We start from the raw sequence: 13,871 nt of genomic DNA on the forward strand, positions 1-13,871 counted from the left end.
TCTTTCATAAGAATTAATTGAATGGAGTGCAGAAAAACATTTGTTGAAGCTTTGCCATTAGCACTTTGTGTTTCCAGGATGTTAAAAAGGTGGATATGATTGGTTTATTCTGCCAGTTAAACTTTTACATTCCTCAACTCTGGGCCGTGCTTAACGTTTGATGTGTTTTTTATATAGGCATTTCATCAATTTAGAGCAGATAACTTAAAGCAATAACTTTTATTGCTTTACTTCATCTAAATCTTTCTACTAAATCTTATCATCCCTAATGCAAAAGTGAGGAATTTAGGTATCAGATGAAAAGTAAGCAATGCACTAGTTGTACCATGTACCCATGTAACCACCCACAACCTAGAGAAATAAAACTCTAGCGTATATGATTAAAATGTTATCAACATTATCTCAATGGATACAAGTGAACTTGAGTTCAGTTTGGTTTGTGTGAGGCCTGGAGGGCAGTATTCCAGCTGCCAGTAAAGCAGTAAAATAATATTATGAGGGATGTTGTGAAGGTGGGTGTTTAAATACTAGCTATGATGTTAAGCCAACATTAACCATGTTTTTTTTAATCTCCAATCTTCAACAAATGGTTTTGATATGTAAAACAGTGAGAAAATGGCAATGAATGTAATGTTACACTTGCTATTTCAAAGTAACCTCACATTAAAAAATTTAGTGGTCAGAACAAGACTCAAACTTGATTATTCAGCTCTGTAGTCCTGTGTGTAGCACTATTTCTCAATCCAAACTCCAAATATGGACTGTTTTTCCCGTTCAAATGTGATGCAGTCAAGTTGGGACTGTTTCAAAAAATGTTTTGAGACTGTGTTCATCTGTTTTTTTTTTTTGTCCAGAGGCACTAAAAAAGAACAAAAATCATGTCTGTGGACATGAATTAGTATTAGGTTTTTTGCTTTTTCACATTTTGCTGGGGCACTCGGTATCTAGGCTACATTTTCATCATATATTTATATCATCTTATGGTGAGAAATATGTGTTTCAAGATCACGCCTGAGGGTGCAACTTAGACAGAAAAAATAACTACTGTTTGTTAGCACTGTCTGAGACCTTCAATTCAAAACCTCCCAGTTATCCTCCTTATCCTCACCACCGCTCTTTCTTCATTTCTGTCATTTTTTTTCCCTCTTCAGGCATAACTCATTTAAAAGACACTTGCCCAGGCAGATGCAGGTGGGCAGTCTCGACCTTGGAAATGACTATATGGTGGAAAAGGACGAAAAGCCCACCAGCATTGGTCGCATCCAACCAGAGCTCTACCAACAGAATGCCTTGGAATCAGAGGATTCGTCCAAGAATGGCAGCAGCAAAAATTGTGGCAGGATTAACTTCTCTCTCAAGTATGACTACGAAAATGAGGCGCTCCTTGTCAACATTCTCAGAGCAGTAGACCTACCTGCCAAGGACTTATGTGGCTCTTCTGACCCTTACGTGAAAGTCTACCTGCTGCCTGACCGCAAGAAGTTCCAGACTCGTGTCCACCGGAAGACGCTAAACCCCACATTCAGTGAGAGCTTCCAGTTCCCTGTGCCTTATGATGAGCTGGCTGTCAGGAAGCTCCACATGAGCGTCTTTGACTTTGACAGATTTTCCCGGCATGATATGATAGGGGAGGTGGTGCTGGAGAATTTGTTTGAGACATCAGATCTGTCTCGGGAAACAAACATTTGGAGGGACATCCAGTATGCTACCAGTGTAAGTATCCAAAAACATTTTTTCAAATTTCTGCAGTAGCATTATTTGACCATTCAACTTGTCACGTTTTTTTGAGCATTATAAAAAGTGTTAATTTGCTAAAAAACTAAAGGTATGTACAGAATGTTTGATGCAAGCTTTTCTGCTAATAACTGAAAAACTTGCATCTCTCCCGTTGATAATATAGGAGCTAGAATTTTTTTTTTTTTATAAATCCCAAAGGGAAAAGTACTTAGGTCCTCCCTAATGCACTAGAGCTGATAAAAACCTTTAGTTTGAGTTAACATAATGGCTGGTCTAACAAGACTGAAATTCCAAATAGAAATTGTAAATAGAAATGAGCCAATACCTACTTAATTTCCCAAGGAGCTTGTAAGAGTTCCCTGCTCTAAGAGAATCATCTACAAAAAACACAATTACACAGGACAACCGAAACTAAAGCTTTGCTGCACAACAGTCAAGGTTTCTACAGGTAACGTAGGTAGAGTGTTTTTAGAATGATAAGTTGAAACCCTTGCTGACATGTCGTTTGGCACTTATCAAGACAGATTTAACCGCCAACCCATGCACAAGTTAGTTGAACAGGAAAGAAAACTAGAGGTCGCCAGCTTGACGGCTCCCAGTATTAGGACAAGCAGACAAACAGGCATGGATTGTTGTATCAACACTCCATGGTGAGACTTATTGTTGTTTGACAGCACAGACACAGAAACAGTTATATAACTTAACTGCAATCGTTTTATTGCTCCCACATAACAGCATCAAAGATAGTTCAATAAGACAACCAGGATGAAAATGAAAAATTCAAAAAAGAAAAATTGTAATGTGCAAATGTTCAGTATACATCTAGACACCACAGCTAGTATGCAATATACAGTGTATACATATGCAGATTTAGTGTAGTAAGTGCAGTGCAGACAATCCAGTGAATCAATTATGAGTGATGAAAGTGACAGTGATAATTTAATTATATTGTAAAAAATGATATCATACATTGATACATTTCTATACTGGCAGGTCATTTCTGGTGCCGTGTCTACACTCATCCTGTCAATGTTGCATCTACTGTACCTCCCCCAGGAGAGGCCAAGGCTGTTATGTACTTCAACTGCATAAGTTACCAGTTCTGCAGTTGATATATATATATATATATATATATATATATATATATATATATATATATCTTGTTTCCACGTACTTGTGTGTTCATATGCAGGTCAATGAGAAATCCATTAATGCTAATGTGAGTCCCTGTAATCTGATAGATTTGACAGCCTCCAAAATTCCATTATTTTCAACACCAAAATTTACCTCCAGCTGAATCAATCAAACATCAGCATCGTATGATAATATGTCACTCAGACAAAGGCTTAATCTAGTGTGTCATGACCCGGGCTGCAAAGCCATGGCAACAAAGGGAGATACACACCAAATCAATATTCAAAAGTATTTATTAATAAAAAAAAACAAAAGAAATAATATAAACAACCAATCTGCTGTCAAGAAAACAAATAACCCAAATGCAAAACCAACCCAAACCAAACCAGAGCTGCTGCAGGGGGAGAGAGAAATCTCTGCCACTGAGCTCTTAAATGCAGATCCCACACCCAACCCCAGAGCCCAGGTTAAGTCAATATTCCCTGACGACCCTGCCCACAACAGGAGGGAGATCAGGGAGGGTCATCACAAGTGTAACAAAATATTAAAAACAGCCTAATTTTTCATTTAAATCAGTTAGATAAATGTGCTAAAAATTTTACTTTTTTGTCTCTGGCGTGCATATCATTGTGTGATTAGCATCCTTCAATTTTCTATACCTACTTAATCTGTCAGTCAGGTTGTTGGGGGACTGGAGCCTATCCCAGCAGTCATTGGGCAAGAGATGACCAGTACACCCTGGACAGGTCACCAGTCCATTACAGGGCCACACAGAGATGAACAACCACAGATGCTTACTCCTAAGGACAATTTTTAGAGACACCAATTAAGCTAACATGCATGTTTTTGGACAGTGGGAAGAAGCTGGAGTACCTGGAGAGAACCCACGCATACACAGGGAGAACATGCAAACTCCAAACAGAAAGGCCCCAGCCAGGAGTTGAACCTGGTACCCTCTTGCTGTGAGGTGACTGTGTTAACCACTAAACCACCACAATCAGAACATAGAATTTCAAAAGTTCTCTAGCTTTGTTACACGAAACAATTACACAGTTCATAGGTAGAACTTCAACATGTTGACACATAGAAATGGAAGACATTTCTGATTTACAGCTCAGTAATGCAAGACATTTTCTAGTAGTTTTTACCCTTGCCACAACTTCCAGGGGTCATTTTCCAAAATAAGATGTTTCTTGTCTCTGGCACCACATTAGGCACCTTTGTCATTTTATCTCCATCACAAACTACCTTTATCTGACAGCCCCCTCCCCCCCAACCTCTCACGCTGGCTCTCTCCTCAAGGGTTGTTCGATAATCTCAACATTATTGCTGTGTGGGCAGAAAAACATGCAGCCTTACTCTTGGCACACAAACTTAATTGAACCACCAAATGATTTTATGACAAAATCCCTTGCTCGCATTAAATTCAAGATGGGCAACATAAAGAATGCACAGATGGTGAGTGTTCAACTGAAACAAAAAACAAACATGAAGTGCTGTTCTTTGTAAGAGAACGTGCAGCTTAATGAGTGCAAAAGTCGGCAGTATTGAACAGAGGCAGGAAAACAGCAAGCACCTCTCCTCAGTTCCTACATCAGTAAGTAATGTTCATCAATAACATCAGCCTCCAAGCATTAGCATAGTCCAGAGGACAGCAGATACTTATTGATTTCAAACTATTTGTCCTGCCTGTTCAATCAGTCCAAGTATTCTTGAAGGTTTTTATAAGTTAATCAGTAACATGATTAAGGGATATTATCGATAAAATGGAGGTAACTGAAAAAGCAATCAAGACAAAACTTTGTTTACTCTGAACTATCACATAGATATATATAACTTGTATCAGTAATCCTTATAAAATATATATAATTAAATTTTTTTTTCAAATCAAGGAAATTTGAGCTGACTGTGAGCTGTGGCACAGATTGTAGTTTTGCTTCTACTTATTAATAATATTATTTATAGGAGTTTAGTAAAGCTCCAGAAGTGAAAAGCACATTCAGTAGCAATTTATCAATATTTATGGGGCACCAAAGCCTTTCACTGTTATGTTTTACTCTGTTTGCGCTTATGTTTCAGTCTTGAGGACAGACTAACACATGGATTAAGCAAAGGTCCAAGTTTAGACATGACTTTAGGTAGGTAGAAAACAGAGGCAAGTAAACCAATCGAAACCGGCCAGTAGCCCAGGTGCAATTGATAATTCCAGACAAAAATCTAACAAAGCAGAAACCAAGGGCAAAACAAAGTGAAACTGAAAAAGGTAGAAATAGACTGGAGACACAAGGAAAACATATGAGGGTGATAGCGTAGAAACAAGCAGAAAAACAGATTAGGATTTTACATCCAATAAGACTAGAATGGCATTCTAAGCGCTTTAACCCCCTTGCGAATTTAGCAAATATTTTGCAATTATATGTTCATGGGGAAAAGAAGATTAGACCCCTTGTCAATTCTAAAGGATCACATATCAGGACATGTTAAGAAATAGAGGAAAAAGGAAAATACATCAACAGTGATCTTAGAGAAGCAGTTGTTGCAGCCCATCAATCTGTTTAGGTTTATAAGGTCATCTTCAAACTAAGTTGAGTCTATCATTCTACGGTGAGAAAGACTATTCACATGTGAAAAACATTTAAGACAGCTCCCATTTATCCCACGCGTGGACATGCCAGCGAGTTCACCTTACGGTCAAACCAAAAAATACTCAAAGAATCTGTAAAAAAACCAAGAGCAACATCTCACACTAGATGTTAAATTTCATTACAGTTCAATAAAAATCTTTTTAAAAAAAGACTGAACAAGTACGACTTGTTTGGAAGGGTTGCCAGCAGAACACCCTCTTCTCTCTAAAAAGAACATGGCAGCACAGCTTCTGTTTGCAAAATTGCATCTGAACAAACCACAGTGGAAACCATGTTGTGAAAACCAAACACAGCATATCTTCTTTGCTTTTACCTAATTTTAAGACACACTAAAGACTAGAAGATTTTATTTATTATCAGCTGATACATTAAACCTTAAAACTGACAATGGGAGTACTTTTATTTTTCACATGATGTCAATCAACACTCTGCCCTCTGCCTCCATTGATCGATCTCTTGGAGTTTGGCCACATTGTTTCTCCAAAGATCAATTCAGCCATCAGTGCTAGGTCACCAAATTTCCCTGACATTTAATGGTCTCTGGTCACCCCATCGATGCTATTGCTAGTGCAGCAAAATAATTACTAATGCAGTGCAGATGTTACTGACTTGCACCAAACACCTTTTTGTACATGGACAATCAAGGCGTCCCTTTGTGCTTTTACAATACTTGACTTTTTTGCTGTACTTTCAAATGAGATCCCCCACTTCTACAGAAGAGAAATCCAAGTCACAGCTGTATGTGTGACATTAAGACTGCAGCACTCAGACAGACAGGTTAGGATTTGCCAACCATGGGAGTTTTCACCAAGCTCAGTCAGGGTGATTAAGGCACTCTAAAAACTTAATACTATTGAGAGCTCACATGGGGCAGATAACAGGACACACATTCCACCTGAGACTATTAGCTCAGTGGAGACTCTCCAGGGACTGTTTGTAATAAAGTGCAAGTTCATACTTAAGTATGTTGGCAGGTTTTGCTTGGAAGATAACTTTAAGGAAAGTAAATTTAGGAGAGAAAAAAAAACACTTGCCTAGAAGGATCTTGATGGTTAGAAACCTAAAGCCTATAAGAAACCTTTGTCTTGAACTCATTCAGTTTTTGATTGCATGAATTATTGAGTTACATCATGTCCTGTAAACAAAAGTCACTGTAATTAAGTGTAATTAAAGTCACTAAATAGCAGAGAAATGATGGAGCTGATCTGGAACTTGGACATAATTTTGATTTAAAAAACAAAATTGTTCCAACTAGACAGCATCGTGGACTTAAAGGGAAACTGTTTTGTTATCTGCTGTTGGTGTTGAGGACTTAAGTTTAACCCTTTTCCCACAATGGTTGTGCTTTATTCGTGATAAAAAGCATCCTTGTTAAGCTGCCACTGTTCCCCTTTGGTAATTAACTCACCAAATAAAGGCGCTCAGCACCACATTAGTGTGTGGTTACACACAGCAAGCTGGCAGCACATTATCAACTGAGTGACGACAGTGTTGTTGGAAAGGGCGGTGTAGTCTGCTGTGCCGGCTCACCCTTAAACACATGGTCCGATTGAGCTCAATCTATTTCCGTGCCCGGCTCAGGTGTGTGTCAGTGCTCCTCATTCCACTTCATGAAATTAATTCACAACAAAAGGGCATCAACCCCACCTTTAAACCAATTGTGTGAAAAGGGCCCGTATCTATAGGTGAATTGGGTAAAGATAAAAATTTTCGAACCAAATTAATAATTCTAATAATTGGGCTGTATGGTGATGTGGTGGTTAACACCGTCACCTCACAGCAAGTGGGTTCCAGGTTCAATCCCCACCTGGGGCCTTTCTGTGTGGAGTCTGCAGGTTCTCCCTGTGTATGCGTGGGTTCTCTCCAGGTACTCCAGCTTCCTGCCACTGTCCAAAAACATGCATGTTAGGTTAATTGGTGACTCTAAAATTGTCATTAGGAGTGAGTGTGAGTGTGTGTGGGGCTATTTGTCTCATTTGTCTCTGTGTGGCCCTGTTATGGACTGGCAAACTGTCCAGGGTGTACCTCGCCCGATGAACGCTGGGATAGGCTCCAGCGCCCCTGCGACCCAACCAACAGATTTAAGCGGGTATAGAAAATGGATGGATGGAATTCTAATAATTCTGAATATTTATAATCAGATAATGAAACAGATGACAACTAACTTGCTTTACTACTCAGTATGATGCTCCATTTTATTTGAAGTGAAACTAAAAATAAATCATCACGTGAAAATAATGGAAAAAAAGATTAAGTAATTAGTTATAAACCAATTTTATTACAGAACATTAGTACAGAACCACTCTTAATAAAAGAGGTCAGTAGCATGGATACAAAGGTTTTCATTAACTAATCTTACCTAGATCTTTATTGATGTACAGTAGTGTAGTACAGTATATTATCTCATTACTAATCTTCATCTACCACATGTACCTCCATTATGAATTATTAAAGAACTACTTATCAATGAATCATAATGAATGAATAAATGATAAAGTCGTCCCTTATTCATATCATCACTCATTTTGTTGTTAACATTCATTTGATCAGGGACTAGTACTTAGTCACTTGTCGCTCATTAGTTCCCAAGTAAAAAGGCAAAATTTTATGTCTTTCATCATAAAGATTTAACAAAATGTCAACCGCGAATCAAAACAACACAAGATCAAATCTGGCTGCAGTCAATTTCCGATGTCTCACTGCTCTGTCTAATTACAGAAGGCTTCCACAGGAAGGCTGTGTTACATTTATAGTCCAATGTGGGACAATAAGCAGATATTACATTTGAATCTCCAACTTCCAGTGAACGCTCTCTGCACACTCAACACCCATCTGTGAAAGTCATCAGCAGATCATCCTTTTTTCTTTTCTTTTTTCAAAATTATTTTTAGGTATGCCAGGTAACCAAATAGTCCATTAACTCGTCCTTGGATCACTGAATCTGAGTGGTGTGCTCTGATTGAAAAGAGCAGGTAATGAAATTAAATATCGGCATTGATCCAAGAAACAACATTTTAGGAAGAGACCTTGCGTTTATCTCCTCACTCTGTCTTGAAGGTTCAATGCTGAAATGCTGCATGTAAGTGTTTTCTTTTATTGTGCATGTGCTTCCGCAGGAAAGTGTTGACCTTGGGGAGATCATGTTCTCACTATGCTACCTGCCCACCGCGGGCAGACTCACACTTACTGTCATCAAGTGCAGGAATCTCAAGGCCATGGACATCACTGGATACTCAGGTGTGTTGTGTTTTGTTTGTGTGACTCACTTAGAGCTACAGTGACTCAGTGAAAGAGCCTTCTTTGATTATACATTTTCACACCTATACTTACACATACACTTTTAAGAATAAGATTGATAAACTGTGATGGCCCCCTGTTTGAGAATTCTGTTTATTTCAGCAGTTATTAATACCCTGGGCTTGCATTATTAAAACACTGTCAGCAAAGAGTCGCAGGCGGTCTCTCGTTTTAATAGACTGACATTCCACTTTTCTATTAAACCTTCCCCTACAATTGGGATATCACTTGTAAAGTGTGGCATTTATTGTGCATTAAATGCCACGGTTCAGGTGGAAATCAGAATGAATGTGATATTTTTCCTCCCACATTTAAAGACATTTCACAATCTTAATGTGACTCACAATCTCCTGAGTTTTCAAGGGTTTAGCTTTCTGCCATTATTTTAGTCTGCATGTGGTAAACCCAAATTTATTGTATTGTTCCTTCAAGCATATTGGGCTGTTTATAGATTTAGCTTATATCCGACTGAAATTTGACGTAACGGATCATATAAGGCGATTTATCAGAGACAAATGAAGATTGAATTCAGCATTCAGGAAGCTTGTTCAGTCAGGCAGTTTAGCAGCTATCTTTGGCCTCCAATCTTCTTTATTTACACAAGGAACTGACTCCCTTTTGTGTATGTTACTGATGCCAGTTCTTCCAGGGCTGCTTCCCTGTTAAGTAGAAACACACACACTCGGTGATAAAACAGGAAAGTGATGTTATTTTCTTTGCAGAAGGCAAACATTGAAACTTTGTTTTTTAATAATGCAAGAGGTCTGACTGTCATAATTATTGCTGAATAACTTGGAGAGTCTCCAGGCATGATTGCCTTCATTTAATATTGATATTCCATCGTTTATGGCCTTGATATTCCTCTCTTCTTTTTGCCATTAGATCCCTATGTCAAGGTATCACTAATTTGTGATGGGAGACGTTTAAAAAAGAAGAAGACAAGCATTAAAAAGAACACTCTGAATCCCACCTACAATGAGGCTATCATCTTTGACATCCCTCCAGACAGTATGGACCATGTCAGCCTACACATCTCTGTCATGGACTATGACTTGTAAGTGTATACTAGAGAATAAATCATGGGTCAGTTGACAGTAATGTACACTTAATTTTTTTTTTTTTTTATAGTTTTAAGCTTTTTACTTCGCAAAAACTCTGGACAGTATTGACAGTATAAGTATATAAGTACAAACGATACATGCATTAATTCATTTTAAAAAATATCAGCAGCTACAAACTAGCTGATTAAGCATGAAAGTAAATAAGTGTTTAAATGCAGGCTAAATGCCTAGTAAAGGTGTACAGAACTAATTCAATATCACATTACTATTGGTGTGCAGAATTCAAATAAATTGAAAGTAAATGAATGTCTTTTTTGTGTCTTCCCTTTGCAGAGTAACACAATTCACCTGCTGAATAGGAAAAGATTTGTTCAGTACTCATGTTAAATTCAAGCTGAATATTTATGAATCACAGGTTTAGTGCCTTGTTGCTTGTTTGGAAGCTAAAGGTGGTTCACTAACAGTAGGTACTCATACTGAAGTAGTGTTTCATGATATGAGGAATATTAATAGAATCTGGATTGACGTTAGCACCAGTAAGTGTAATTATTACAATTTTGAATTAAGTAATTTTTGTGGGGGGACAAAGATCATTGAAATCAATGGTTTAAGTTCTAAATAGGTTTTAACAAAATAGGTTCTAAGAAAAAGAAATGCAATAAAATGTTTTTTGTTGACAGTGTATGAATCCAAAGAAAAAGAAAATGAAAAAGTGGTTGCAGTGCAGACATCTGACAGAATGAGGGCATACGGTCGAACTCTGTACTATTTTAAGCTATTGTAGAAAAGGAGTGGATACTTCAAGGATTAGAAGCCTAACCTTCTATTTTCTTTGCAGCTTGCTGTTATGCAAGGATGTAATCTGGCTATGTTATTAATCTAGGGATTATGTGTAGAAAAAAAGTCTGATTTCATTCACATTTTCCCCATTGTTATCAAGATCCAAACTTTGATGCTTCAGTGAAGAGTCAGTTCAAGTGCCAGACACAGGACATCTGCATTCAGATATCTGTGTCCTCTGATTACAAAATGCTCCTTGTGTAATTATAAGCGATAGGAATATGATGTTGAGTCAAGTTAAATCAAATGTGTTCATAGTATTATGTGTGTTTCACAGGGTCGGTCATAATGAGATCATTGGTGTGATGAGGGTTGGATGCCATGCTGAAGGACTTGGCAGGGACCACTGGAATGAAATGCTGGCTTATCCAAGGAAGCCTATTGCACACTGGCATCATCTGCTGGAGTCCAAGAAATCTGAGAAGGAGGTAAGTTTTGGACTTTACAACTTTTGACTTATTTCAAACCTAAACTACAGGTGTAAAACTTTTTCTGAATCAACAAGCTAAGCTTTGGTCTAATGCAATGAGGTGGTCTCACTCCAGATCAAACGGAACAGGCAGAAGAGGCTTTCATCAGCATCAAATGGAAAAATGAACAATAACAGAATAGGGAAAAAGTTGCATTGTTATATGACCCAAAGAAGTTTTAACCTCAACTGGAAAAAAATTGTAAACGCTGGTTCTCTAAAGGTATTTTTTAAATAGCAATTCTGATATTATTTGTGCAATGTGGAACCAAACGTAATAAGATGAAATGTTGGCTTAAATGTGGAAAAAAAATAATTGTCCTTTCCAAAGTCAATTGCAAATAAACATCTGATTGAATTCATCAGAAAAATATGATCCTTAATCCAGAACTTCCATGAGAATTATACAATTGGATCCAGTGCAACAAACAAAAGGATGATGTTTATTACTGGGTAGCATCCCCTCTCCTTTTAAAAACAGTCTGCATATGCCTGGGAACTGAGGAGACAATCTGAGGTCCCGAGGATCACAGGCATCCGATATCCAATATCATCAACTCCTTTGTGCAGATTTCTACCAAATCTCTGAATCTCTTGTACAGTAGATGATGGAATATTGAAAGTCTTCGCAATTTTAAAATGAAGAACAATATTCTGAAAATGCTCCACAATTTGCAGATGGAGTTTTCTGCAGACTACTGAAACTCTGCCCGCCTTTACTTCTGAGAGACTCTGCCTCTCTAGATGCTTTTTTAAAATACCCAATCATATTACTCACCTGTTGCTAAATTACCAGTAGCAACATGTTCCTCCATCTGTCTTTCTTTGGTACTGCTTACTTTTCCAGTCTTTTGTTGCCTGTGCCCCAAAGGTTTTGCTGCTGTCAAAGTCAAGATAAGCTATTTTTTTCATGAAAAGTTAAAATGTCTCAGTTTGGATATTTGTTTTTTTATATTCTGTTGTGAATAAAATATGGGTTAATTATAATTTCAAGTCGTTGGATTCTGTTTTTATGAACTTTTCACAAAGCATCTGTTTTGGGGATTGGGGTTATATATATATTTTTTAATAATTGACGAATGTTTCCAAACAAAAATGATAAATTAAAATGTCAAATTAAATAGACTGTACCAATTTTTTGGTGTGTCCAAATCTTTGACTTATACTGTCCCATCAAGGATAATAGCTATCAGGCTATATGGCTGTAGAAATTCCAGGCAGGTCTTTTGTTCTATTTATTTAATCGCCCTTGTTAGAAAGCACCCAGTCTCCTCCTGGAGCACCTTCCGTTACTCACATATTTGCCCTGTAATGGAAGTGACCAGAGCAGCATATGCTGAATGAATCACTGCTTTGTATTTATGTGTCCTGCAGTGGAAGGCGAGAACAGCCAGCTTTGACAGCCAAGGCTCCTGCCCCTCACCCAGGCCTCCTGCTAGTCCCTGAGCAGAGCCACCTGTGACCCAGCAGCCCAGAAGGGGGTTTTCTCCCTCTTGCTGATCCACTTCCTGTCTGTCCGACTGAGGAGAAACACAACCCCACTGTCTTTCCCTCTCTCTGTACCTACCTTCCTCAAGTCCAGTCCCAGAGCACTTCTAAGAACTGATGTAGGACTACTGTAAGTCAGTTGTGTGAAGCACAGTCTTTTTGGGTAAACTTTTGGGTTTTCTATTTCACTGTTGTGATGGCCCAAAGCTGGCTTTGTTGTCCAAGAGATTGGTTGGGCGTCAAGTAGGCAGACATTTATTGTTGAATTGTCAAAAGCTATACTAAGGTAAACTGATTGTGAAGTCCTCACGGAAGACTTAGCAAAACTGGAGATTCAGCTTTGAACTGCAGACTGTTGGAAAAATTCTTGGATATCACTCCCTGAAAGCAGTGGAAGTTTCAAAGAGGGAAGCTGAGGATACATCCAGGGGAGAAAAAAAATTAAATCTTATATACAAGCTTTTTCAAACTCTGTGGCTCTCTCACATTTCATTTTAAACTTCTGCATTCATTTGCAATGATACTAATTCATAGAAATGTTAAAGTATTGGTTGTAAATTCAACTGATTGTGACACTAAACTGAGTTTAGTGGACTTTCATTCTTATCACTGTTATAATGATTATCTTGACAAGAGGCTGAATCAGAGTAAAATCTAAATTTTCTCAGCTTGGAAATTGGCAGCTTTGGTGTGTCTTCAAAAGCAGCATTTTTACACAGCAAACATGAAACAACAAGACTGATCCACGGCAGGTCAGGTTTTTAATGGTTGGGTTGATTTAAATGACCTAGGCACAACTAGCCTATACTAACTGGCCTAGCCTATGCCAACTAGCCTATGCTAACTGAAACTAACGTGAAAAGAAAATATTTTTCATGAAAAAGAATGAACAAGGAAAACTTTGTTAAGGGAGCCATAGATATTTCTGAAAACTGGAAAAGTGCAAGCAGACTTTACACACCCTTACCTCTATCTCTGTTTGGTGTTCACTTTTGAGCAATTTCATCCTTTCTTCCACAAGAATACTTACAGAAAAGCTTGTTTTTTTTTCTAAAATACACCCTTATATGGCTTTTTTTTGGTCTCCTGTTTTCATTTGATGTTATTCTTAATGATTTTGTTGGATGTGAATAGCTTTATGTACAGGCATCAGCTGGTTACTGTATGTGTGTTTTGTATTACTAAACTAAAAACCAGAAA

At 37.9% G+C, this 13,871-nt stretch overlaps 1 protein-coding gene across 1 annotated transcript in view; it reads left to right on the forward strand.

Annotated features, from left to right (window-relative positions):
* syt6a (synaptotagmin VIa) overlaps positions 1-13,871 on the forward strand; it is a 90,491-nt gene extending 76,620 nt beyond the window's left edge. Inside the window, exons 4-8 of the mRNA XM_072367212.1 lie at positions 1,152-1,713; positions 8,633-8,753; positions 9,696-9,867; positions 10,992-11,142; positions 12,558-13,871. Of these exons, the coding sequence (XP_072223313.1) occupies positions 1,152-1,713; positions 8,633-8,753; positions 9,696-9,867; positions 10,992-11,142; positions 12,558-12,629 (1,078 nt within the window). The 3' untranslated portion in view covers positions 12,630-13,871. The remainder of the gene's footprint in view (positions 1-1,151; positions 1,714-8,632; positions 8,754-9,695; positions 9,868-10,991; positions 11,143-12,557) is intronic.

The sequence above is a fragment of the Leuresthes tenuis genome, unplaced genomic scaffold (assembly GCF_036924035.1).
Source record: "Leuresthes tenuis unplaced genomic scaffold, fLeuTen1.0.hap1 SCAF_16, whole genome shotgun sequence".
Taxonomy (NCBI): Eukaryota; Metazoa; Chordata; class Actinopteri; order Atheriniformes; family Atherinopsidae; genus Leuresthes; species Leuresthes tenuis.